Here is a 23,909-nt window from a genome sequence, read left to right as displayed (position 1 = left end):
TTGTAAAATTAGATTTTAATATCGCTCACCATAATTCGGGACTACTAAAAAAACACTTAATTCCCTGAAGCATGATTAATAAAAGTATACAACCAATCAATAGAACAGCCGTGATTGAACTGACCACTATTTTGCTTTCTAAACGCATATTATAAGTCTTTACAACTTTGTATTCTTTTGCAAGTTAATAGGTGCTTATTATGTACTTAAAATTACATACACTGCTTCACCTATATAACAGCGTTAAAAAATCATTTTTAAAGAGATTTTATGCTCATAATAAAATATAATTGTATGTTGAATTCCTTTATCATACTGCACCTTTTATGATTCAATATTCAGGTGAAAATAAATTAGAATGCAGATCTTTAATAAACATTTTAGGATACATAAAAATATTCCAATCTCAGTGATGTTCACATAATTACAGCCGAGAAGCATAAATTACTTTTAAATTTTGCAAATTTTGTGCTTTTTTAATTAATTTTCTTTAGATACATAAATTAAACATATAATGGTGTAAAAAAATCAATACTTGCACTTCAAAGTAAATAAATATGTATAAATAATAAATTCAAGAAACAACGGAAGTAATAGAATTTGTAATAGAAAATTTTCTGATTCTACAAGTTGATTTTGCAAAATTGTCTGACCATCGAAGTAGAAAGAAATTATGCAACTGAATATTTCCAATCGAAAGCTGGCTAGTCTATTCGCGACCATCGCACCGATCGGTTTAAAATCAATATTAAAACTTATTATGATTCGTGGAGTAAAGTCTTTGTTTAAAAATCCAGAATTATGGTGGGTCTAAATCTAAATCATAATCTTTCTTTTTTTAAATTATGTACAAAATTAATGTTTTGATATCTATTTTATTAGCCCTGAATTGTGCGTTACCATTAATGGGGTGATTTATAAAGGTTAGTTCAAGTGCTGCAAAAATTACCTATTTAAGTGAACGATTAACATTTATTTGTTCCACCTTTTAGCGTCCGTTTCAAGCATCCCCATTGATACCTCCCTCAACACCTTCATCCGCCGACATGCAAATCTTCGCGGGACGAAATTTATGTGCCTCGAGGGTGGTTGTGGGGTATGTGTTGTCTCCCTTCGCGGTGTGCATCCAATCACACGACAACCCTTCATCATGGCAGTCAACTCCTGCCTCTTCCCCGTCTACTCGTGCCACGGAATGGAAGTGATCACGGTGGAGGCTCTGGGCAATCGTAGGGTCGGCTACCACCCCATTCAGCAACGTCTGGCCGCACTGAATGGTACACAATGTGGCTTCTGTACTCCTGGGATGGTGATGAATATGTTCAGCCTCGCGGAATCGGAAAGGGGCCAATTGACCATGGAGGAGGTGGAGAATGCCTTTGGTGGGAATTTGTGTCGATGCACGGGCTATCGTTCCATATTGGATGCCTTCAAGACTGTTGCCTCCAATGCAACACCACGACTGCTCGAGCTCACGCGTGACATCGAGGATTTGCCACGATTCTGTCCAAAGATGGCCTCCCCGAGGAATCCCTATGATCGCATCGAGGAGAAACGACTCTACTTCAAATGCAAGAGTGGTCGAGAGTGGCACAAAGCCTACAATCTCGCCACCCTTTTCACCCTGATGCGTCAGAGTCGCCACAAGCAGTATATGTTGGTGGCTGGGAATACAGCTCATGGAGTCTATCGACGAGATCCAGGCATTGAGATCTTCATCGACGTGACGTCCATTGAGGCCCTTAGGACGCACACAATTGGTGGGTACATAGAACTCGGAGCAAATATGACCATCGCCGAAACTATGGTCTACCTAAGACGTGCTGCCTTTGGACGACCACAATTCGAGTATGTCCGCGAATTGATCAAGCACCTTGATTTGGTGGCTCATGTGGCTGTTCGAAATGTAGGTAGTTTTCAATTTTCTATCAAAAAATTTTTTTTTCCAGTAAAAGTCATAATAACCAGAGCGATAAAGTTTTGTGGTTCAACGATCTTGCAAATTTATGCATTTATTTAATGGAGAGGCAATAAATTGTGAAATCAAAACAATGGTCATGAACTCATCAACAAGGAAAAACATTTTGCTATTACATCATTAAGAAATTTATTTATATCGTTCGGAGTTATTACAAATAATCATTTTATAGTTAAGCGAGCAGAATGATTGTTAAAATATTCCCACGCAGATTGGAACCCTCGCTGGTAACCTGATGATCAAGCATGAACATCCAGACTTCCCATCAGACATTTTCCTAATTTTGGAAACTGTTGGTGCAATGCTGGTTATTGCGGACAGCGTTACAAGAACGAGAGCCGTGACTGTTGCAAACTTCCTCAAGATGGACATGAAGAGGAGGCTCATCGTGAAGATTCGACTTCCAACGATGGATCCAACACGGGATTATCTGAGAACCTACAAAATCATGCCACGGGCACAAAATTCTCACGCCTACGTGAATGCTGGCTTTCTCTTCCGCTTCAATGAACGTCGAAGTCGTTTGCTAACCGTTCGAATTTGCTATGGAGGTATTCATCCGAGATTCGTTCATGCTGCATCTGCTGAGGAAGTTCTTCAGGGTGTGGATATTTTTGAAAATAACGTCCTTCAGAGGGCTTTTGAGGCCTTAGATCAGGATATTCAACCGGATTCATCCATTAATGAACCCCTTCCTGAGTATCGAAAACTCTTAGCTATGGGCCTATTTTACAAGGCTGTTCTGAGTGTTGCTCCTGAGGACAGAGTCCAGGAGAGGTATCGAAGTGGAGCTACTGTCTTGGAGAGACCAATATCATCAGGAACTCAGCAATACACAACAAATACTGAGGTTTGAATTATTTTCTTGTTTTTATTCATTTTAATTCTTTAATCTTTTTTTTGCAGAATTATCCTCTGACTCAGCCCTTGCCTAAGGATACAGCCTTAGAGCAAACTTCTGGTGAAGCTGAATATGTCAATGACATGATCCACTTACCAGACGATCTGTGGGCTACGTTTGTTATAGCAACTCAAGTTAATGCGCGCATCAGCTACGTTGATCCAGCAATAGCTCTCAAAATGCCAGGAGTTGTTGCATTTTATCGTGCTTCAGACATTCCTGGGAAGAATTCTTTTATGAGTGAAAAACACGATCAGGCACAAAATGATGAAGAAATCTTCGCTAGCAGTGAAATTCTGTATCATGCTCAACCAGTTGGAATGATCGTGGCTGAGAGTTTTGATCTGGCTCAATTGGCAGCAAAGAAGGTGAAAGTTATCTACGAAAGGTCGTCTAATATTGAATTTTATCTAACACCCCATGATGTAAGAGAGGCAAATGATACAGACAGGATTCAACAGCAAGTTGCAGTTCTTGGTGAGCAAAACGACAACGAAGTTGAAGGGGAACATACAATTTCGGGAAGAATGAATATGGGATCTCAATATCATTTCCACATAGAAGCCCAAACGTGCATCTGTTCACCATCAGAAGAAGGGCTTGATGTTTTTGTTGCCTCACAGTGGATGGATTTGTGTCAAACTGCAATTGCTCAGAGTCTTGGCATTCATGAGAGTCAAATCAAGATGAAAGTTCGACGCTTAGGTGGTGGCTTTGGTGGAAAAATGTACCCAACGCCACAGATGGCTTCTGCAACTGCACTAGCAGCACGTTTACTGAACCGAACTGTGCGGTTTGTGATGCTCATTGAACATAATATGATGTGTCTTGGGAAGAGATATGCTGTAGAGTCAGAGTATGAAGCTGTAACGGATGCAAATGGTCAAATATTGAAGTTGGAGAACATCATCTATGAGGATGCGGGATCACATTTTAATGGAAACGTCCCACAATTGGTACTCCCTACCTTTTCTAATGGCTACACAACCGATACTTGGTACTGGGAACTTAACACCGTGCGAACGAACAAACCAACTAATACTTTGGCCAGGAGTCCAGGAACACTGGAATTCAATTCAATGATTGAGAATATCATGGAACACATTGCAAGAGTAACTGAGCGAGATCCATTGGATGTGAGGTTGGCAAACATATCCGAAGATGAAACACAGAGAAGGCAGCATATTGAAGACTTTAGATCTTCCGTAAACTACGACACAAGGAAGACTGAAATTGATGAATTCAATACGCAAAATAGATGGAAAAAACGGGGAATCTCCATCTTACCAATGAACTACAGAATCCACTTTCATGGTGTTCGGTATGCTCAGGTTTCCATTCATCACGGTGATGGAAGTGTATCAATAACTCATGGAGGCATAGAAATGGGTCAAGGAATTAATACAAAGTTAGCTCAGGCTGCAGCCCATCTCTTCGGGATTGATTATGAGATGGTCAGGGTAATGCCTAGCCTTAACTTTGTTTCACCAAATTGCATTCATGCATCAGCTAGTATAACAACCTTAACAACCATGTATGCTGTACAGCAGGCATGTCAGACACTCCTTGAACGAATTGCACCGGTTAGGGAGGAAAATTCCGGCCTTACTTGGCCCGAACTCATTCAGAGATGCTTTGAGCAGGACATCGACTTAGTTGAGAAGTACATGTACAAGCAGAGCGATCTTCAAGCGTTCCATGTTTTTGGTATAGCCTGCGCTGAAATTGAACTAGATGTCCTTACTGGAAACATCATAATCCAACGCGTGGACATTCTTCAAGATACAGGAGAGAGTGCAAATCCCCTACTCGACATTGGTCAAATTGAGGGTGGTTTTGTATTCGGTTTGGGTTACTGGCTCCATGAGAAGCTCATCTACAACCCACGCAACGGCAAGTTAATGACCAACCGAACGTGGAACTACAAAATTCCCGGGGCAATGGATATCCCCGTGGACTTTAGGGTAGCTCTCTTGCAGAACTACAACACAGACGAGGGAGTCCTAAGGACGAAACCTACTGGGGAACCTCCGACTGCCCTTGCAATCGTTGTTGTCTTTGCTATTCGCTATGCGCTCAACTCTGCTCGATCGGATGCAGGAAATGCGGATACGTGGTTCAATATGGGACAACCTTGCACAACTGAAGAAATTCTTCTTCTAACTGAGAACAGCACGAGGGATTTTCAATTATGAAAACTTTATGTGATTTATGGGAAATGGGACCACGTTGGGAAATCTTTAGAAAACTATTTTTTTTTTAATATTGGTTTGGGTGGTTCAGTTAAATGGATATTTCGATACTTATTTTCTCTGATATCAATAAGGTGAATAAAGGTGTTGGAAATTAACAAATCAGAAATTGTTTTTAGTAAAAAAACATTTGAGGAAAAACTGAATTGATTTTCATTTTTCCAATGCATGGGGGATGACCCAAAAATCCATATTTGCTCTAAAATCGTTTTCTATAGCTAACGATTTTTTGGGCACTCGGAAATTTTAGAATTTTCTCGGGAGAAAGGTGGAAAATGATATTTTTTCAAAGGAAATTCATAAATTAAAATTAAAAAAACTTACAGATTTCCGTTTAAGAGCTCAATTTCTGCTTCATATCTGATTTTCCTCATGGATTTTCTGGTGTTAATGTATTTAACGTCACTGCCTGATCCCAAAGACACTTTGATAGCCAAGAAAATTCAAGAAAAACTGAAAAAAACGCGCGAAAAATTATCAATTCCGCAAGTTTTGAATTTCGCGCCACTAATTTAGTTTTCAATACTGTTTGCTAAAGAGAAAATGAGACGGATCTCTTGCACCACTATCCGTCTCCCTTACACATTCAGTTTTTTGCAATTTTCTCGCGTTTTCCGCCGAATTTTCCACCAAAATCAAGTTTTTTGCGACCAGGGAAAAACTTTTGAATTTTTGGCATCAAAATTTCAGAAAGTTCGCGAAAATCCATTTCCGGGAAATGAGAGTCGTGTAAAATCCCCAACCGTCAAAATTTCCGCGGGCCCCAATTTCGCACAGAGGGGCTCCCCGGGGGCCCCGGAGAACCCAGGAGCCCCAAAAATGTGGTTTGCGCTCAAAAATTTGGAAGAAAAGCAAAAAAAAATTGAATTTTTAGAAAAACAAAAAAAAAGTTCGTTAAAATTCAAATTTTTTCGCGCACACACACACACCACAAAATGCCAGAATGAGACAAAGATATATTTTCTCATTGCATCTCAACTGCCTGGAAGGAATGGAAAGATATTGGAAGTGAGAGGTGAGATAGCTTTGATTTCCAATCAGCTGATTTTTGTTTACAATCTTTTCTCGTCTTTTGTGATTATTTTTTTTTTGATTTGATTTTAATTTCACAATTAAATGAAGGATTTAAGTGACAATCACGTGAAATACTTACTTGAAACTTCACTTTTTGTCCTGGAACATTATAAATGGCTAATTGATAGCTATGTGTTGGATTTTTTCGTGGAAAATCACTGGAAAAATCTCCCAATGGCGTGGCAAGAAACCTTCACTTGCCCCAATTTTCCCATTAATGAATTGTCTTTTCTGCTTAATTACAATGCAAATTCACCCAAAGGCGTGTCAGTTGTGCTGCCCTTGTCCCTGCTGACCCTCCACAAGGTGACACAGATGCTGTCAATTGGCAGGAAGCCCGAAAAGGTTTGTTTTTCTCGAGTTTTGTTGCAAAAGAGAAAATGATTTTTACAGGTGTTTTGTGTTTTTCAGATGGAAAAGGCACCATGGTCAGGTTTGGTTGATCACCCAAAGTTCAGGAATCTCTTCATGAAGCACGTTAAATGCAAAAAACGCCATGAAATTGAGAAAATGAGCGCATTGTGTGGGAAAATAGCTGAAAAGTGTGGTGTTGAGTACCTCGTGGACATTGGCGGGGGTCTTGGTCATTTATCCCGCATCCTGGCCTTTGGGCACGGAAAGAGGGTGTGCTGTGTTGAGAAACAAGAGCCACTGAACCTGCAGGCGGGTGTTTTGGATCAGCAATTCCTGAAATTCGCCCAGAAGTACCTGAAACAGGAAGAATTTACCCAGCTGCGCCCTCCTGTTCATCTCAATTTAACAATATCCCCCGATATGGATGCATGTGGCTTCATTGAGCATCTAAAATGTCGCGTATTTGACCTTAAGGAAGATGAGGAATTCGCCATTGGTGTCATTGGACTCCATCCGTGTGGTGATCTCGGTCCAGTGCTGCTGAATCTCTTCCAAACGTGCCCTGAAGTGAAATTTATCGCCGTTGTGGGATGTTGCTACATGAAATTGACCGAAAACGGGTTTCCACTGAGTCAGCACTTGAGGAGGATGCGCGAAAAAGAACCCAAGAGGGTCCACCTTAGCTACGAAGCACGCGAAGTTGCTTGTCATGCGATAGAAATGTACCACGAACGCCTATCTCGAGGTGAGTTTGATGATCTCAAAATTCACGCCTATCGATCGGCCCTTGAGAAGGTAATTGTGCGAAATTGGCCCAATTTGCGACATTCCGGACTGAGGAGTGTCAAGTACAGGGAGTGCAGAACATTCCGGGAGTACTGCGAACGGGCCACGGGGAATTTGGGGGTGAAACTCAATGATGGGGATGTGGAAGGGAACGCCGATTGCTTGGAATGGAAGAAAGTTGCCATTTTCTACACTCTTCGCCTCATGCTGGCACCCCTTGTTGAATCAGTCCTCCTCAATGATCGCCTTCTGTCCATTCGGGAGGGCGCTACAGCCACGTGCAGCACTGTTGCTGTCTTTGAACCGCGCCTCTCACCACGAAATCACATCCTTCTCGCCACAAAATAGAGATTCGCTTTATTTGAGAATATTCCGCGCAGAATTATGTCACCCGCGCTGTTACCTCGTCATCACTTGCCTCCTGACCCAACTTCTCAAAGCCCTCGTGCTTGCTGTCCAGCAGATTGCCCAGCTTAAATTCCCGATTCAGCTCCCAGGCGTGCTTCCGTTTCCGCGTTCCACGTGCGCAGCATCCTAAGATGTGGAAAGAACCACAAAATTAATCAATCCCTGGTGCCCTTCTAAAACCACCCACAGGCTGACCTTTTTGAATCACGTGTGTGTGTGTATTTTTCAAGATTCTTTTATTGAGCCAGAAATAGTGATAATCTGTCATTTTTTATAAACACTAATTAATAGACTTTACACAATATTTCATTTTTTTATAATTTATACATTCAATAGAATATTTTGTAATTTTTTTCTTTTAATTTTCTCTCAACATTCACAATATATATATATTTTTTTCAAATTCTTTATCAGATTTTACAAGTTTTCCTTTTTTTTTTAAATTGGTGGACACGCAGGATTCAAAGAGTTCTTAGCCTTAGAACAAAGAAAAGAAACTCCCTTACACTTGTTCTCTCACACACACTTTTTGCCTTTTTGCTAATTCAAAACAACTTAAAAGTCTGCCTGAAAAAAATTATCTAAATGCAGAAAAAAATAAAAATTAAAAAATAAAATTTGTTGATGCGACATAAAATATTTTTAAAAAATAATTATAATTAAAGATTAATTACAAAATGTAAAAGCAGTAAAATTATATATAAAAAATGTCTTTTTTATCACCTGAGGATTTATAAAAAAAATACATAAATAAACTTAAAAATTAATATATAATCAGGATGTTTGCCCCTTTTATAAGCAGAGCCCCACTCTTTTCTTTTTTTTCTCTTTTTTTTTGTATAATCTCTTCAAGCCACTCAAGCTCATTCCATCTCGTGCACATTTATTGCTTGAGCTCCCACATTCTTTTGCGATTGTCAAGAGTACCGAGAGAGTAGAGGAGTGACCTTAAAAAGGAATTGGGTTCCTTAAAATTAAATCCTAAATAAAGTAAGTTTAGCTGCCTTAACCCTTTCGCGTTTTAGTTTTCCAAATTTTTATGAATTAAATTGCTTTTTCAAATGATAAATGCATCAAATTCTCACGCAAAAGAGGCCAAAGAAGACGTTTCGACTTAGAAAGGTCCTCTGAAAGCATCCACAGAATAAATATCGTGATAAGAAGAGCGAATGTTTCAATGTTTCACGTGGACGCGAAAGGGTTAACAATTTAACAAATAAAAGTTAAAGATAAAAAGCATTTTATCCGATTTTTTATGGGATTTCAAGTGAAACTCTCTACTATAAGTCTGGCTTAGTTTGTTTCTAAAGCTAGGCTTAACCCCTTAAGGACCGTAAGGAATCCAGCAAAGGTATTGACGTGAAAATAAATTTTTGGGAGTTTTGTTTGGCTTAAATAAAACATTTTTGGCCAAAACTCGAAAAAACATCGAATTTTTAGTTTTTACTTTTCGTCCTTCCTGGTCCTGTGAGACCTTGGAGATGTCCTTTTGTATTCTCAAATTGTCCAGGGACTATAAAGATATCGTCCTGCTTTGGTTTTAGCTCAATAAAAAATTAATAATTTATCTAAAATTAAATATTTTCAAAATAGAGCTATGGAACGAAAACGTACCATTGCATTGGTCGTTAGGGGTTAAATCTTTTTAAAGGAAACTGCCATTTTTTGAATGGGCTTAAGTTTTTTTAGGTCAGGCTTTTAAGGGTTTAAGGTCAGATCCAGCTAAATCGGGACGGACTGTACTTTACATGATTTTAATCAATTTTTTATACCCAAATACTATGTACAGTTGAAGTCCTCATCAACGAACAATAGGATGTACTACTCTCGCGTATTAAAAATAATGCGCGAGAGTAGTACATCCGATTGTTCGTTGATGTGGACTTCTACTGTATATCAAAAAAAATATAACCGTTTTTTAACACTGAAATTCGTAAAAATAGGGGAGACCGGGGCCAATAAAGTTACCTAAGGGTTTAGAAAAGGCCTAAAATATCATATTTCCTACCTAGATAGAACAAAATGGTCTGAGAAAGAGTTGTAGGGTAGTAAATTTCCTAAAGAAATGAGCTATACATTTTGCTTTATCTATTTGGGAAATATGATATTTTGAGCTTTTTCTAAACCCTTAAGTGACTTTTTTAACCCCGGTCTCCCCTACAAAATGCGTTCAATCCAGTTCAATCCTTTTCCAATCGTAACTAACTTTTGAAAACATCAGCCCAATTTAGGGAATCTTATGACTGACCTTAAAAAAATAAGTATAGGCCTAGCCTAAAAAACTTAAATCCGGTTTAAGAAAACAACTTTTGAAAACATAAGCCTGGTTTCAGAAAACTTATGACTGAGCTTAAAAAATTATGCTTAGGCCTAACTTTAATCATGTTTAAGAAAACTTAAAACTCGGCATAATTCTTTGAGGACAATTGAGTCATACGTGTACCTAAATAAATATTCGATTTTGAAAATGTTTCATTTTGGAGAGGTAGTTATTTTTTAACATTGAACCAAATCAACGCAGAACTGTGTCTTTATGGTCCCTGATCCACAAAGGATCAGGAAGAGAGAGTTATAGGGCAGTAATAAATTTCCTAAAGAAATGTGTTATACATTTCGCTTTATTTATTTGGGAAATATGACATTTTGAGCTTTTTCTAAACTCTTAAGTGACTTTTTTTACCCCGATCTCCCCTAAATCAAAGTTTGAATTTTTATTAAAAATGTCTTATTTGAGGTCAAATGAACTCCCAACCAAAAATTGGTTTTTTTTTGGGAATACATATTGAAATTTTTCTTGGTTTTTGGGATTATCTTAGATAAATTGACTTCTTATTATCCTTAATCTTGACTTATTTTAAAGTTTTTTTCTTTAAGTTTACGTTCATAAAACTATTAGGTTTAGTTTTTTAAAAAATAAATTAGCTACATAATGATATAAAATTAACTCTTCCCGGCAAAGTCTAAATTTATAAAAGAAAATCAGTCAAAAATCACTGGATTAAGTAAAATATTTTCCCCTCTAAAACCTATCACTCCTCTACTCTAGCAGCACCTCATTCGTTTTTTTTTTTTTTTGTTTTAAATGTAAATTACAATGAAATATTTTTTAAAGCAGGAATATGTAATGGGAAATGTGTATGAGGCAATTTTTTGCTTAAGAAAATGAAGAAAAAAGAAAAAACTAATCGCATTATTCTTCACTGCGCGTGTTTTTAGATACGAGCCGGCTGTACTCGATATCATTATCATTCTCAGACGGCTCCATACCTCGTTTCCGCTGTCGCATGACAAGCAATGTGGCCCCAAAAGCGGCAATGGCAAACACCACAATGAGAATCACGGCAAGGAGGGCTGTGGCCCCGGAATCAACCACACTCGTGGCTGCCTTCGGTGCCACCCCACCCGTACTGTTACCACCAACACCTACGAGATGAGAATTAATGCTGCGATATGAATAGTTTGTACCGTAAATCCAACGTGTTTTACCTTCATATGCCCCATCGACCTTTCGTTTAATGCTCGAGATGAATTTTCTGGGTCGAAGTTCACCAATTTCCGCCACATACACCTCCGCCCCGTCCGCAGATACCACAACATCGTGGGGATTGCTAAAGTCCTTGTTGGGTAGTCCAAATTTATCCACCACCGCCTGCGTGGTCATGTCAAAGACAAACCCCCGAACTTCATGGTAGGTCTCAGAATTCTCCTGTCCGGGCCACAAGGCAAAAGCCAGGAGAGGCCCATTAATCACGTACAAATGTCCACCGTCAATTGGGGCATAGGACACACCGTAGATTCGATCTCCGACCAATGGGCTGTGATACTGCGAATGGAATGTACCATTTGTAGCATGGAAGCACTGCACGCGTCCATTCTCACGGTCTGCCACACAAACGAGCCCTTTGTCACGTGCCAAAGTGAGGGCATGTGGAATTGCCAGGAAGTTTGGTGGGGCTATTTTGTGAGCAACTCCTAAAAAGAAAAAAACAGAAATTTTCATGAAAAATTCATTGAGAAAGATTATTTAACACGTTTAACGTAAAAGAATTATCTCTTTGCACAGCTGGCCTCTCATATATTTCGGTGGGTTGTTATTCTCTCAAAATTAACACGAATAGTTTAATTTACATACACTACCAATGAATGCGGAAACTAGCACAAAATAACAAACTAACAGTGAAATGCGGGTCAACCTTTTAGAACATTCTTAGGCTTATTAAATAATAATAAACGTTTTTTATAAGTACAATAAATAATTTAATTTTTAGGGTCTGTTGAGTTATATTTTTAAAAATTATTTTATGAATTTTTTCAGTTTTCTTAAAAAAAATCAAAAAATGTAATTTATAGGATTTCTTAAAAAATTGAGGCTACAAAACTTCTAGTAAAATGAAAAAAAAAGAAAGTTTTTGAAGTTACAAATAAACTCAAAAAAGAAAATTAAAGATTTTAAAATTTTAAATAAAAACCAAAAAAAAAACAAATAAAGAACTTTCGCACATTTTGTGCTTGACAATTAAAAAAAAAACAAATATTAAGCTTTAAAATTTCACATAAAATCATAAAAGGTTTCAACGTTTAAACAAATAAATAAATAATCAAAATAGCAAATTTTATGATTGAAAATTAAAAAAAAAAAACATCAAAAAGCACGTTTTGAACTTTTCAAATGAGGTTCTAAAATTTTCATCTTCAGAATTTATAAAAAAAGCCAAAAAAGCAAATTTTGAATTTAAAATCAAATGAAATTAAAAAAGAAGAAAATTTTTAGCTCTAAAATTTTCAATAAAATAAAAAATATTAATTTTAGATTCCAACATTTTCAATAGAATCCTAAAAGTTAATTTTAGGATTAATTCATTAATTAGGAATTAATAATAATTATTAATATTAAATAATAATAATAATTAATTAAGTAACAAAAGCTTCTAAATTAAAAATAGCCAAAAAAGCAAATTTTGAGCTGCAAATTTTAAAGTGAAATTCAAAAAAGAAAATTTAAAGCTTTAAAATTTTTAATAAAATTAGAAAAGAAAATTTTAGGCTTCAAAATTTTTAATAGAATCCTAAAAGTAAATTTTGAGCTTCAAAAGTTAAAAATAAGTTAATCTAAAATATTTTTAGAAAAAAAAGTAAAAATCAAACTTCCATCTTCAAACTAATAAAATAAAAAAAAAAAAACATTTAGAATGTTAAAAAAAATCCAATAAAGCAAATAAAATGTAGATTCTGACAAAAATCTTTTTTCTTCTCTGTAAGATTTTGACAGATGGAGTTATTAAAACGTTCTGTTGTCGTTCTAAAAAAGAAAATAAGTTAGTTGTTCCTGAAAACAGTTAGAAAGAACTTAAAAGAAGCCTGAAAAAGTAATTTTTCCTTCAAAAATCCGATTAAATGTAGAAGTAAAAAAAATGTCAAAATTCTATAAAAAATTTTCCAGAATACCAAAAATCTTTTAACTGACGAATTGTAAGAAAAGATTTTTATCAGAATCTACCCCAAGTTTCAAAATTTCAAATACAACATAAAAGAATTATTTAAAAGGTTGGAGAAAAATTTCCAATAATATGTAGGGGAACGTGGCCCAATTCTGACCTCCTTTGGCCTTTTTTTCAATCAGCTATTACTTGAAACCGATAAAACATTAAATGTAGAAAATTATGGGAATAGAAAGAGCAAAAAATAGCTTTAGAATGGCACCAAATTCACTATTCGTGGACCTCTGGAGGTCGAAATTGGGCCACGTTCTCTCTAACTCAAATCCTTCTTCTTACCTTGAAAAGAATTCTCTCCCCATGTTAGAATCCTTTTTCCTGCCGCGGAGAATTTAATAATGCGCGCATTGCAGTATCCATCTGCCACGAAAAAGTCCCCACTAGGTAGGACAGCAACAGATGTTGGCTTACAGAAGGTATCTGCCCCATTGCCGGGTTTAAATCTCCTTCCCAGCACCATTAGGGGTTTATCTTGATCCTTCCTGAGTTTCATAACTTGATGCAGGGCAACATCTGTTACCCAGATATTCGAGTCGTCATCCACTGTCAGCCCGTGGGGCATGTAGAAGAGATTCCTACCCAGGGAGTACCTGAGAATCCCTGTTTTACGGCTAAATGCCAAGATTGTACTCTCCTGGATGGCACCCAGCTGTGTCTGGGTAAATTGATTTTTCATATCGAACGTGAGTTGTCCCCACACGCGTCCAGCACGATGGAAGATCACGACATTACCCTCACGATCCAGTGACACAGCCGAGATGGAATTCATCTTTCCAGGCGATGGCCAGGAATCGTCGTAGGTATACGTGGAATTCACAGCTAACAGCTGTTCCTTCACACCTGCTGCATTTTGTGGATTATTCTGCGTCCTACCCACCTCCTCGATGGCCTTCTGCAGAAATTGACGACTTTCCAGGGCATAGTCATCTGTGTCAAATGCCTCCGTGGTGCGTGTCTGAAAGTCACGAAAGAATCCAAAAATAAAATTCCGCTTCAAGGAACATCCCGGTTTTGTATTTTTTCTCACCTGAAAGCTGATGAAGAGGTAAAGTGTAGCAATTAGGAGGACTTTCTTGGCACTATTCTCCATAATTTGATATGCTTCTGTGGGGAAAAAGGTGCAACATCCCCGTGAAAAAGGTGCAACAGCTGTCAGAAAAGGGGATGAGAAAGTACCCCAGCAAAGAACTTTCTCACATCCCCCCTTAAAAATCAATTTTAATTTACTCACATGAAGTTATATTGACTCTCGAGGTTTCTTTATTTGTTCTTAATTAATTTTCAACACATTTTTCACTCTCTCCTGGGAGATTCTTTTGCAATAAATTCGAGAGGAAAATTTTCAAAACGCGTAGAAAGAACAAACTAAATACAGTGGGGGATCATACAGCAGCTTTTATATTAGCGTCCTCACTCGTCTTCACTATATTAGACGGTCCCTAAAAGTACTGCAGTTTTTATTTAATTTTTCTTCAATCCTTATCATTCTTATTATTCAATATTTCATTAAAATATTCACAAAATGCTATAGAAGAGGATTTTTTAAATATGCATTTTTATTATATTTTTGGAGACATTGACGAACCCTGTGGGATCATCTAATTTGAATTTGACAGTTGGCAATGCGTGCTGCAAAACGTGCAAAACAAACTTTGCTCAAAAACAAGAATTTCGACGATTTCAGTGAATTAAAAGGCTTCATTACAACAAATAAACCGTGAAAATGGTGCGAAAATTGAAATTCCACGAACAGAAACTCCTGAAGAAGGTGGACTTTATCAAATGGGGCGTTGATAATACACTTCATGAAAACAAAATAATGCGAAAATATCATATTCAGAAGCGTGAAGAATACACAATGTAAGAAAAAATATCCTTTTAAATTTATTTCCTTTAAGGTATTAATTGGAAAAACTCTTCTTTCAGGTACAACAAACTTTCGAGAGAAATCAGAGAAATTGCCAAGAAAATCTCCACATTAGATGCAGCTGATCCCTTCCGGACGGATGCAAGTTCCAGATTGCTGGAGAAGCTGTACATTCTGGGATTGATTCCCACAAAATGGGATCTCGGTAATGTTGAAAAGGTCACAGCAAGTAGCTTCTGTCGTCGACGGTTGCCGGTCATCATGGTTAGAAGTAAGAAATTTTTCTTTATGATGCTTTCTTGGAAAATCCACTGATTTTTGGGCATGATTTTAACAGCGAGTAACTTTTGATTGGATTGAGATTTTTTTTGCCACCCTCCCACCCGAATTAGAAAGTCTGTAGTCAAAAGGGACTACTGGACTGCAGTCTTGAGGCAAACCGATTGCCTCACAGGGAGATCCTGTTCCGTTTCAGGAAATCTGCGATTCCCATCAGCAGTCCCAATCTCCTTTGCTCAATGGTTAGTGCCACAATGTCCCTAGAATAAGGACTATCACAGACTTCACTACACGCACTAATAAGCTCCTCTCTCCCACTAACACACCTAGGACAAATAAACAGCACATCATCAACATCTTCATACAAATTACAAACATCACATAACATACTCTCCTCCACTATACTAAACCTGGCCAGATGAGCATTAAGCTAGAAATGGTTGCTTATAATCCTGTTGATTCCGGTAGAATTGAAAAGGAAAGTCTGTCTCTGGTTTCATTTTGCCATTGGTCTTGACATCTGCCAGAAAACTTCTGCCACCAAAAGATGCGTAAACTCAAAAAGTTTTATTTGCTTTTTATTCCAAGTCGATATCTTAAAAATTGTGGCCGCTAAAAGTTCTCCATGAAAGTTTTCCATCCAAAGGTGCCATTCTAATCAAGAAAATGGTAGATTATCTTGAATAGAAATTAATTTCTCTTCAGGAAAAAGGCAATTCCTTAGATAAATCGTCACTTGTCGCTACTTTTGTCGTATAAAACGTTTTTTTATATAGAATTTTGAGAATTATGCCAACCACTCAGCTAGTTTGCTTTGCAATTGCATATCCTCAAGTTTTTTCCTTTTGCAGATAAAATGTCCGAAACCACGAAGAATGCTACAAAACTCGTTGAACACGGTCACGTACGTGTGGGTGCTGATGTCGTTAAAGATCCTGCCTTCCTTGTTTCCCGAACTCTCGAAGATTTTGTCACCTGGGTCGATGGATCAGCCATTAGGCAGCATGTCCTTGAATATAACGATCTACGAGATGATTTTGAAATGTAGCCCTAAGAAAGGAAAGAAATACAAAAGGAAGAGAAGCAAAAACTTTGTTTTTTTTTTGCTTTTCATCCATTTCTTATTTTCGAAACATGGAAGTACATAGGAGTAAAATATTGTGGTGGATGTCAATTGAGGATTGAAGATTCGGTTAGATGGTGTCTCATTATGCTTTCACTTCAGCCGTTCCATTCTCCTTTATATCCCCATTCTCTGTTTTTGCTGCCCCGTCTTTCTCATCATTCCCTTCACGTTGTACTTTCTCTGCATTCTTTTCACTATTCCTGAATCTGTCATACCTGTATGATTATTTTTTTTGCAAAGAAAACAAAAGAAAAACAGGCAATCAACCGAAAGGATCACACACATTGATAAGAATAATTAGTTTTTTCTTCTCACTCCTATGGTGAGCTTTGCGACAACCTCTCATTGTCCGGTCTGGAGTCTTCGTCATCCTCATCGTCATTCTCCTCCTCCTCCCCTTCGGGTTGCACTTCATTCAGCAATTCACCCAAATCCTTATCCACATCCGCCCAAAGTTTCTCCTCACCCTCCGTTTCCTCGCCCTTTGACATCTCATTCTGGCTCTGTGTATTCCCTATGCTGGACTCTGCATCATCCTCCCCGGCTCCTTCATCCTTTTCCACCCCATCCTCCTTCTCCTCACCATCAGTTGTCTTCTTCTTCCCTTCCTCTCCTTCATCTTCCTCCTCATGCTGCTTCCTATGCACCCTTTCGGCTTCCTTCCGCAGTGTCCTGTCTTCCTTGTGACGCAAAAATGCCCGTAAATGACTCCGTACGCCACAGTGCTCCTTCAGCACTTTCTCCTGATCATCACGATGCGACAGGTAGATGCGGCAGAGTTCGCAGTAGAGTGTCTCCACCTTCTTCAAGTACTCACTCCCAACATTTATTTCACGCTTCGGTGCTGCAACCTCCTCACTGGCACCCTCTTCATTGGCATCCGCCAAAGTAGGATCATCTGCAAAAGAGGAGAACATAGCAACAAATCCAATTCATCATCATCACCCCAAATAAAATACAATCGCGCGTGGAACTTCTTTCTCCTTCTTTCATCTCGCCTTCTCCTTACCATTGTCGAAGCACTCACCATCGACACTTCCAACTGAATCTAATGTCATGAAGTTCTCCAAATCAAGCTCATCTCCGCTATTATCGGCATTCTTAGCCGCATCCACGCGTGCCTTGCGCTTAATATGCTCTAAGGAGCATCGATGGGTCTCATAGGCAATTGGAGATTTAAAGCTGAGCTTACATGTACCACAGTAGGGTAGTAGGAAGCGTCTCATGGATTTGTGTGCATCTGAATTTTGGTGCACACTCTTCTCCTGCCGATAGCTAAGACGGCACAGAAGACAAAAATGTGGGCGCGTATTTATTTCATCTTCCGTTAAATCCTTCTCCATTTCACGTTGTTCAGCACGCTGCTTTAGACGCATTGATGCTAACTTCTCCTTGAGGTCACGCGAAAGACGATACATAGTTGCTTTGTGGGCACCCCCGTACAAATGCCGGCTATAAGCCTAGAAAATGTAATTTACAAGTGTTTTGTTATTTGTTACCCGTTAAAGTCCATTGATCAGTTAGATTGTGAAAACGTTATACGCTTCTATTCATAAAAGGGTCCTCACGTTTCTCTTATCCCGATAGCCTCTTGATACGAAGGGAGAACAACGACTACATAAGGGGATAGGCTGTATCCGTTAAAATGCTTCAAATTTTGTATCGTGTATTAATCTTTTAGAAAAGAAACATAAACAAAAAAAACTTCATTCCTTTCAAAATGTCGGAAAGGTATTGTCGGCCATTTTGAAAAAAATCTCAAAGGATTTTCTGTTACATCTCAAATTTCACAACAAATATAAATTTTAAATTGATAATATATTATCCTCATGGAATAATTCCCTCTATACAATAAATTCACTTATAATCCCTAGTGGCCATCTTGAAAATTTTCAATTTTTGCAATATCTTCATGTCCAAAACGGGTAGGAAAATCAAATTTGGATTTAATACAAACGCATAACATCCTTTTTCGAATAAATGCAAGTCAAAAGACTTCAAAATAAGGGGCATTTATCTGAATGAAAATATTCGGATGATTCGCAAAGATGTCAAAATGTTCGGTAAATAAATAACCCTTAGCTTTTAATCGAGAAAAAAATGGTGAAAGTACAACGATACTAAATTCAAGCTCAAGCCCAAAAAGTACTAAATTATAACCTAGAAAGTACTAAATTCCACCTGATGAAATGTAATTCGGTTCTCAGCCTCAAAAATTCTCATATTGAGGAGTAAAATCTTAGAAAGTACTAAATACAAGCTTAAAAGTACTAATTGAAAGTTCTGGTATTTCACATATATTTTTTTAATTCAGAGGAAAATTAAAGAAAACATTTTCAGAATTTCTGTACTAATTTTAAATCTAAAAGTACTAAATTCAACCTGAAAAAAAAGTTATTCATTTTTAGATTTAATAAGTCAGCGATTAAGAAGTATAGTCTTAGAAAGTGCTTAACAGTTAAAAAATAAATAAAGTACTAAAAATAATCTAAAAAGTACTAAATTGAAAGTTCTGGTAAATCACATGTTTTTTTAAAGAAAAAATTAAAGAAAAAAGTGTGAAAATTAAAGAAAAAATATTCACACTTTCTGTACTAAATTTAAGCCTAAAAGTACTAAATTCAATTTGAAATAAAGTTATTCGTTTTTAGCGTTTAAAAAATCACTGATTGAGGATAAAAAGCTAAGAAAGTACTAAATAGAAACCTATAATGTATACTACAATCAAAACTCAGAAGTAATAAATTTAAACCTCTAATTCTTTGATTTTAAACCTGAGGATGGGTTCAAAGGAACTCGAAACGTCGCAAAAATTACAATTTTTTTTTTCAAACAAAATGCACTTCTTACCTTAAAGGTGAGAAATTTGGAGCAGCAATGAATACAAGTGAGCTTTATGAAAGATTTCCCTGTAAAGCGACTTTTGGGTAAATTCTCATCATCACTTGATCGCCTTTTGGGCTTATCCTCCTTCTGTCCACTAGCTGTACTCTCATTTTCAGCATCTGCCCCATCAGCAGCTTCCTTTTCCCCATCACCTGCTTCGGATTTCACCTTTGCCGGTGAAATTGCATCCGTACTCTCATCCTTTGCTGACGCCTTCTCCCATTCCTCATCTTCTGCTTTTATCTTTTTCTCCTCATTCTCCTTCTTACTGGACGATTCGGATGTTGTACGTGCGGGCGCCGGACGCTTCCTGATTGTGCTGTTTTTAAATGAGGGGGAGGAATGCAACATGTCTTCATATCAATTTTTTTGCTTGAAGTTTAAAATCAAGGAAATTTTGCCACATTTTTTTGTTGATAACTATTAGTTTCTTTTTGCGTTTTATCTCATTTTGGATCTCTTTCTCCCTAAAGCGTTATGAGATTTTTTTTATTGCTATTTAACCGTCTCATTCCTCACAGAGATCAGTTTCGAAGATGTTAAAAGAGAAGTTTTATTTGTGGTGGGAATTCTCTCACCGTTTTTTTTCTTAAAGTGTTTAGGAAGTCCTTACACATCCCCTCACTCGTGGACTAAAAAAGCTCCCGTTAAATTACGTCTCTTGGCTCGAATTTTCTTTTATTGATCATTTTAGAAAATTGAGCTTCAGTTTTTTTGTGTAACTTTTTGGGGAGTTTTTTTTCTAGGTAACTTTTAGCTTCCAGTCTCGAGGGGTTGTTGGTATTTCTTATTACTTTTTTTTTGGGGGAAAATTCATTATTGGTTTTTTTTCTAAAGTAAAGTGTTTTGGGGTTTTTTTGTCTGCTGTTGGGATTTTTTTTCTTATGAATGAATACACTACCTCCTCATTCGGGCCAATTTCTGCTGCAGGATCTCTCTTGATCTGACCTTCATGCGCATATCAATGCGCTTCCGTGCGATGGAGACACCGCCACGTCTCAAAATACCTCCTCCACGACTCGATGGCGGCAATCGTCCGCGGTATCCCTGGATGCGGTTTGTCCGCGACGGCGGTGGCCCCATTGGGGCCTCGGGCCTCCTATGGGGGCCGCCACTGCTGAAGCTATCGCTGCGCTGACTGCGGAACGATGTGCCACGCGACGGTGGTGGCGAATGGTGGCTGTGGCGCCCCATGCGACTCCCGCTGCCACCGCGGTAGTGGCTTGATTTGTCATACGACCCACCGCCACTGTAGCCGCGATCAGCTGAACTTCCGTACGAATCATGGCTGCGTCTCGGTGGTGGCATGCCCTATAAATTTTGAAGGGAGAGATTCCACACATGCATCTTAAGGCGTTTTTCTTTGCATATTTAGCCAGCCTCAACATCCCCACATCATCATCATCTCCACACGTGCTTTTCCCCCCGTTTTTTTATTTTCAGAGAAAACCACACCGCATTTATCGCGGAGTTTTCGGGGGGAAAATAGACCGAGAGAGACAGAGAGTTAAAACACACAGAGAAGATCATTTCAATTTGTTGGATTTGTTTTTTTTTTTTGTGAGAAAAAGGGAAGAGACATCTCTCACGAATAAATATCCTTCCACTTTCTTCACCTCTTTCATCGTTCAAAGGAAACTCAAAAGAACTAAACCATCATCATAAACTCATCCACATCCTCAAGAGGATTTCTCACTGATTTTTTTTTGCTTACATAGCAATAATTTCCTTTTTGTTTACCATTTGTTTGGCACAAAAGTATGAGAGCATGTTGCAAAGTCATTTGGTTTTTCCAAAGAGATTTCTCATTTTCTCGCATAGCGATAAGTTTTCAGTTTCAGCTCCGTGAAACGCCTTCAGATTCATTTCATTCTTTTAGGGGCTTTTTCGTGGTTTTTTTTTTGTTAAGGATGAAGTGGGAGAAACGAAAAGGTAATTTTTAATTATTTTATGGAATTTTTAAGAGGAAACAAGGGGAGAAAATAAAAAAGAAAAGCTCCCTATTTTGGACAATTTGGCATATTTTGATTTATTTGTTTTTGCTTTGTTTTAATCCTCTTAATCCATTAAAATTCAGCCATTTGGTGTTGTAACTGTTGTTTTTTTTAAATTAATGTAGGTCGAGAATTTTGGAAGATTAAAAGAAAATGTGGTCATTTATTACAAAAGCTTTGGGAAATTATGAAATTTTTATTTTTCTTGGGGTTTTTCTTAAACTAGGTTTTCCGATGTTGATTAAATTTGAAGCCTAATTTTTGAAGAGTAAGAAAATCATTTTTCGCCATCTTAGGTGAGACGCCATTTTGTGATTTTACAACTTTTCCACAGAACTACCCTAAAACACAAAAGTAGGTCTTTCTCAGAATCTATTGAATGGATTTTAATGGGGTAAAAAGCAAATGAAAGAGGATATGTTAGTGGAAAATGTACCGGAACAGAATTTTGAATTTCCATTCTGGAGCTGAGAAAAGTGAAATAACGTCAAAAATATCTGAACAAGTCACATTTTTCCACTTTTCTCAGCCCCGGAATAGAAATTTAAAATTCTGGTACATCAAAATCTGCATTAGTATTCCCTCTTTCATTTGCTTTTTACCCAAGCAAAATCCATCCAGTAGATCCTGTGAGAAACCTACTTTTGTGCTTTGCGACAGTATCGTGAAAAATACGAGATGACGGAGCGATTTTCATACTCTTCAATAATAAGTGTTTCAAAGATATATAAAAAAAACAGAGCGGCATTTTAAAGTTCTATTCGATTTAAAGAAAATCTTTCCTGAACAAAATTTCAATTCTCATTCTGACTGGATCTAACTTCTTAGACTTATAGCAACAGGAAAAGACATTTAATGATATTTTTCCCATTTAATCCTTAAGAGAAATCTTTAGATAAAATTAAAAAAAAAATAACTTGGTCATAATTGAACCAGTCTCCCCTAATTATTGCTTTTCAGTTCGTAGAAGGAATAATAAAGAAACTAAAAATAAATAATATTTAAATGGAAATTCCAAACAGATAGCAATATCAAATTAATTTCTTTACATTTACGTAATCTCTTAAAGAAAAAACGAAAATGTGCCAATATGTCTAAATAGGAGCGAAGTCTCTAAAAAAAAGCATCATTGGGAAATCACTGAAAAACAAGAATTTTCTTTCTTTACAAAAGGTTCACGAGAGTGCAAAAGAAACCCCCTTTATCCACCCACAAGAAGACCCACAACATTTTAACACTTTCACAGAAAAAAAGCGAATTAATTAGAAAATAAAATCCCAGCCCCAAGAATGTTCAAGAGGTGGGAGAGGAAAATACCTGATGGTGATCATTGCGAACGCGCTTCCTGTCCGGAGAGCGAAAATCTCGATCGTTGCGTCTCTTGAAGGGTGGCCCACTGGAGTGGTCACGATTGCCGTACTGATTGCCGGAGTTGTAGCGATTCCCGTGGGATGAGGAGCTGTAGTTGTCATAGTTGTAGCGCCCCTTCCCACCGGAGTAGCTGCTACTGCTCGAACCACCGCGGCTTGAGCTTCCGCCGCCACGGTAGGAGGAGCCACTTGACCCACGATATGAGGAGCCTCCACCGCGTGAGAAGCCACCACGTGAAAATCCGCGTCCACCACGCATTTTTTCAATTCTAAAATAAAGACGAAAAGGCAATCAAAGCCGCCATGACAGAAGCTTTATTTTCTCATGCTAATTTTCCCATTTTCTCCGTTTTCTACACAAATATTTCACAACAAACACACGCACCTCTGTTTTATCTTGCGATTGGAACTTTTTTCTTAGAGAGAAATTTACAATTTCACGTTTATTTTGCGAATTATGTTTTTATACTCAAAACACGAGACGGAAAAAAACTGACACTTCACACCAAGCTGAAGTTTTTGTCATGAGGGGGAGAAAACTCGTCGAATGAGTGTAGCAGATGTTGCAAAGTACAGTGAATCATCAATGTGCAAGGGGATGGTTTAACCTCATTTTCAGTGAAGAAAAATCACTTTTTGTTGAACAAAATGTATGAGGAATTCTCGAATCTCGCTCAATCTCGACCGATTCCCGAGAAACACTTTAACTTTTTTTATATTAATAATGTTATTTCGATAATGAGATAGGGATCAATCGAAAGCTAATTAAATGTACTTTCGATTGCAAGATGGAATTGTGCAAACTGATCCCTTATTTTGATCGGAAGAACCTGCTGCCTCACTAAAAGTACTGATTTCTCGGGGTTGGGCATCCTCCTGTCAATGTGTTTCTTTTTAAAGAAAATTTTTAATTAATTAATTCCTATTAATCCTTACATAAAAGGATATTAAATTACATTATTTCCTCAATTACCTTTGTTATTTTCATAAAATATAAATAACTTTTTCTGACTGTACTATACGACATCCGCTATGCTAACTCGACGCACTAATTTGATTTTTCAGGAAAACTTTAGACGGGTTCGATTTCTCGGCGTCTTCCTTGCCTCGCATCATTCGCCTGGTAATGCTATATGCAT

General features: G+C 37.6%; 6 protein-coding genes across 15 annotated transcripts in view; 3 read left to right on the top strand and 3 right to left on the bottom strand.

Annotated features, from left to right (window-relative positions):
- LOC129791905 (NADPH:adrenodoxin oxidoreductase, mitochondrial) overlaps positions 1 to 23,909 on the bottom strand; it is a 298,769-nt gene that overhangs the window by 52,975 nt on the left and 221,885 nt on the right. The window lies entirely within an intron of this gene.
- LOC129794330 (uncharacterized) lies at positions 1,058 to 5,074 on the top strand. Its single transcript, XM_055835130.1, has 3 exons — positions 1,058 to 1,906; positions 2,190 to 2,828; positions 2,885 to 5,074. The coding sequence occupies exons 1-3, from the start codon at positions 1,073 to 1,075 to the stop codon at positions 5,072 to 5,074; spliced, it is 3,663 nt and encodes a 1,220-aa protein (XP_055691105.1). The 5' UTR covers positions 1,058 to 1,072.
- LOC129791924 (methyltransferase-like protein 25B) lies at positions 6,160 to 8,527 on the top strand. The gene is made up of 2 exons (XM_055830591.1): positions 6,160 to 6,550; positions 6,617 to 8,527. Exons 1-2 carry the CDS (start codon positions 6,248 to 6,250, stop codon positions 7,691 to 7,693), a joined length of 1,380 nt encoding a protein of 459 aa, XP_055686566.1. The 5' UTR covers positions 6,160 to 6,247; the 3' UTR covers positions 7,694 to 8,527.
- On the bottom strand, positions 7,677 to 14,643 carry LOC129791882 (peptidyl-alpha-hydroxyglycine alpha-amidating lyase 1-like). 6 transcript variants are annotated; one of them, XM_055830488.1, is made up of 6 exons: positions 14,480 to 14,643; positions 14,276 to 14,352; positions 13,528 to 14,203; positions 11,240 to 11,725; positions 11,021 to 11,176; positions 7,677 to 7,879 (listed from the first exon to the last, which is right to left on the bottom strand). In XM_055830488.1, exons 2-6 carry the CDS (start codon positions 14,336 to 14,338, stop codon positions 7,728 to 7,730), a joined length of 1,533 nt encoding a protein of 510 aa, XP_055686463.1. In that variant the 5' UTR covers positions 14,339 to 14,352; positions 14,480 to 14,643; the 3' UTR covers positions 7,677 to 7,727. The 6 variants fall into 6 exon arrangements, with proteins under 6 accessions (XP_055686463.1, XP_055686468.1, XP_055686465.1 ...); XM_055830493.1 differs by lacking the exon at positions 11,021 to 11,176 and adding an exon at positions 8,260 to 8,334 and having other exon boundaries at positions 14,480 to 14,642; XM_055830487.1 differs by lacking the exon at positions 7,677 to 7,879 and adding an exon at positions 7,971 to 8,700.
- LOC129791992 (U3 small nucleolar ribonucleoprotein protein IMP3) lies at positions 14,858 to 16,484 on the top strand. The gene is made up of 3 exons (XM_055830703.1): positions 14,858 to 15,108; positions 15,175 to 15,386; positions 16,246 to 16,484. Exons 1-3 carry the CDS (start codon positions 14,972 to 14,974, stop codon positions 16,440 to 16,442), a joined length of 546 nt encoding a protein of 181 aa, XP_055686678.1. The 5' UTR covers positions 14,858 to 14,971; the 3' UTR covers positions 16,443 to 16,484.
- Positions 16,486 to 23,797, bottom strand: LOC129791833 (zinc finger protein on ecdysone puffs). 5 transcript variants are annotated; one of them, XM_055830392.1, is made up of 8 exons: positions 23,744 to 23,797; positions 23,156 to 23,660; positions 22,718 to 23,039; positions 20,308 to 20,717; positions 19,371 to 19,725; positions 17,530 to 17,980; positions 16,860 to 17,418; positions 16,486 to 16,735 (listed from the first exon to the last, which is right to left on the bottom strand). In XM_055830392.1, the coding sequence occupies exons 3-8, from the start codon at positions 23,027 to 23,029 to the stop codon at positions 16,603 to 16,605; spliced, it is 2,220 nt and encodes a 739-aa protein (XP_055686367.1). In that variant the 5' UTR covers positions 23,030 to 23,039; positions 23,156 to 23,660; positions 23,744 to 23,797; the 3' UTR covers positions 16,486 to 16,602. The 5 variants fall into 5 exon arrangements, with proteins under 5 accessions (XP_055686367.1, XP_055686368.1, XP_055686370.1 ...); XM_055830393.1 differs by having other exon boundaries at positions 16,486 to 16,726; XM_055830395.1 differs by having other exon boundaries at positions 17,548 to 17,980.

Source organism: Lutzomyia longipalpis, chromosome 3 (assembly GCF_024334085.1).
Source record: "Lutzomyia longipalpis isolate SR_M1_2022 chromosome 3, ASM2433408v1".
Taxonomy (NCBI): Eukaryota; Metazoa; Arthropoda; class Insecta; order Diptera; family Psychodidae; genus Lutzomyia; species Lutzomyia longipalpis.
This window is presented reverse-complemented; position numbering and strand designations above follow the sequence as displayed.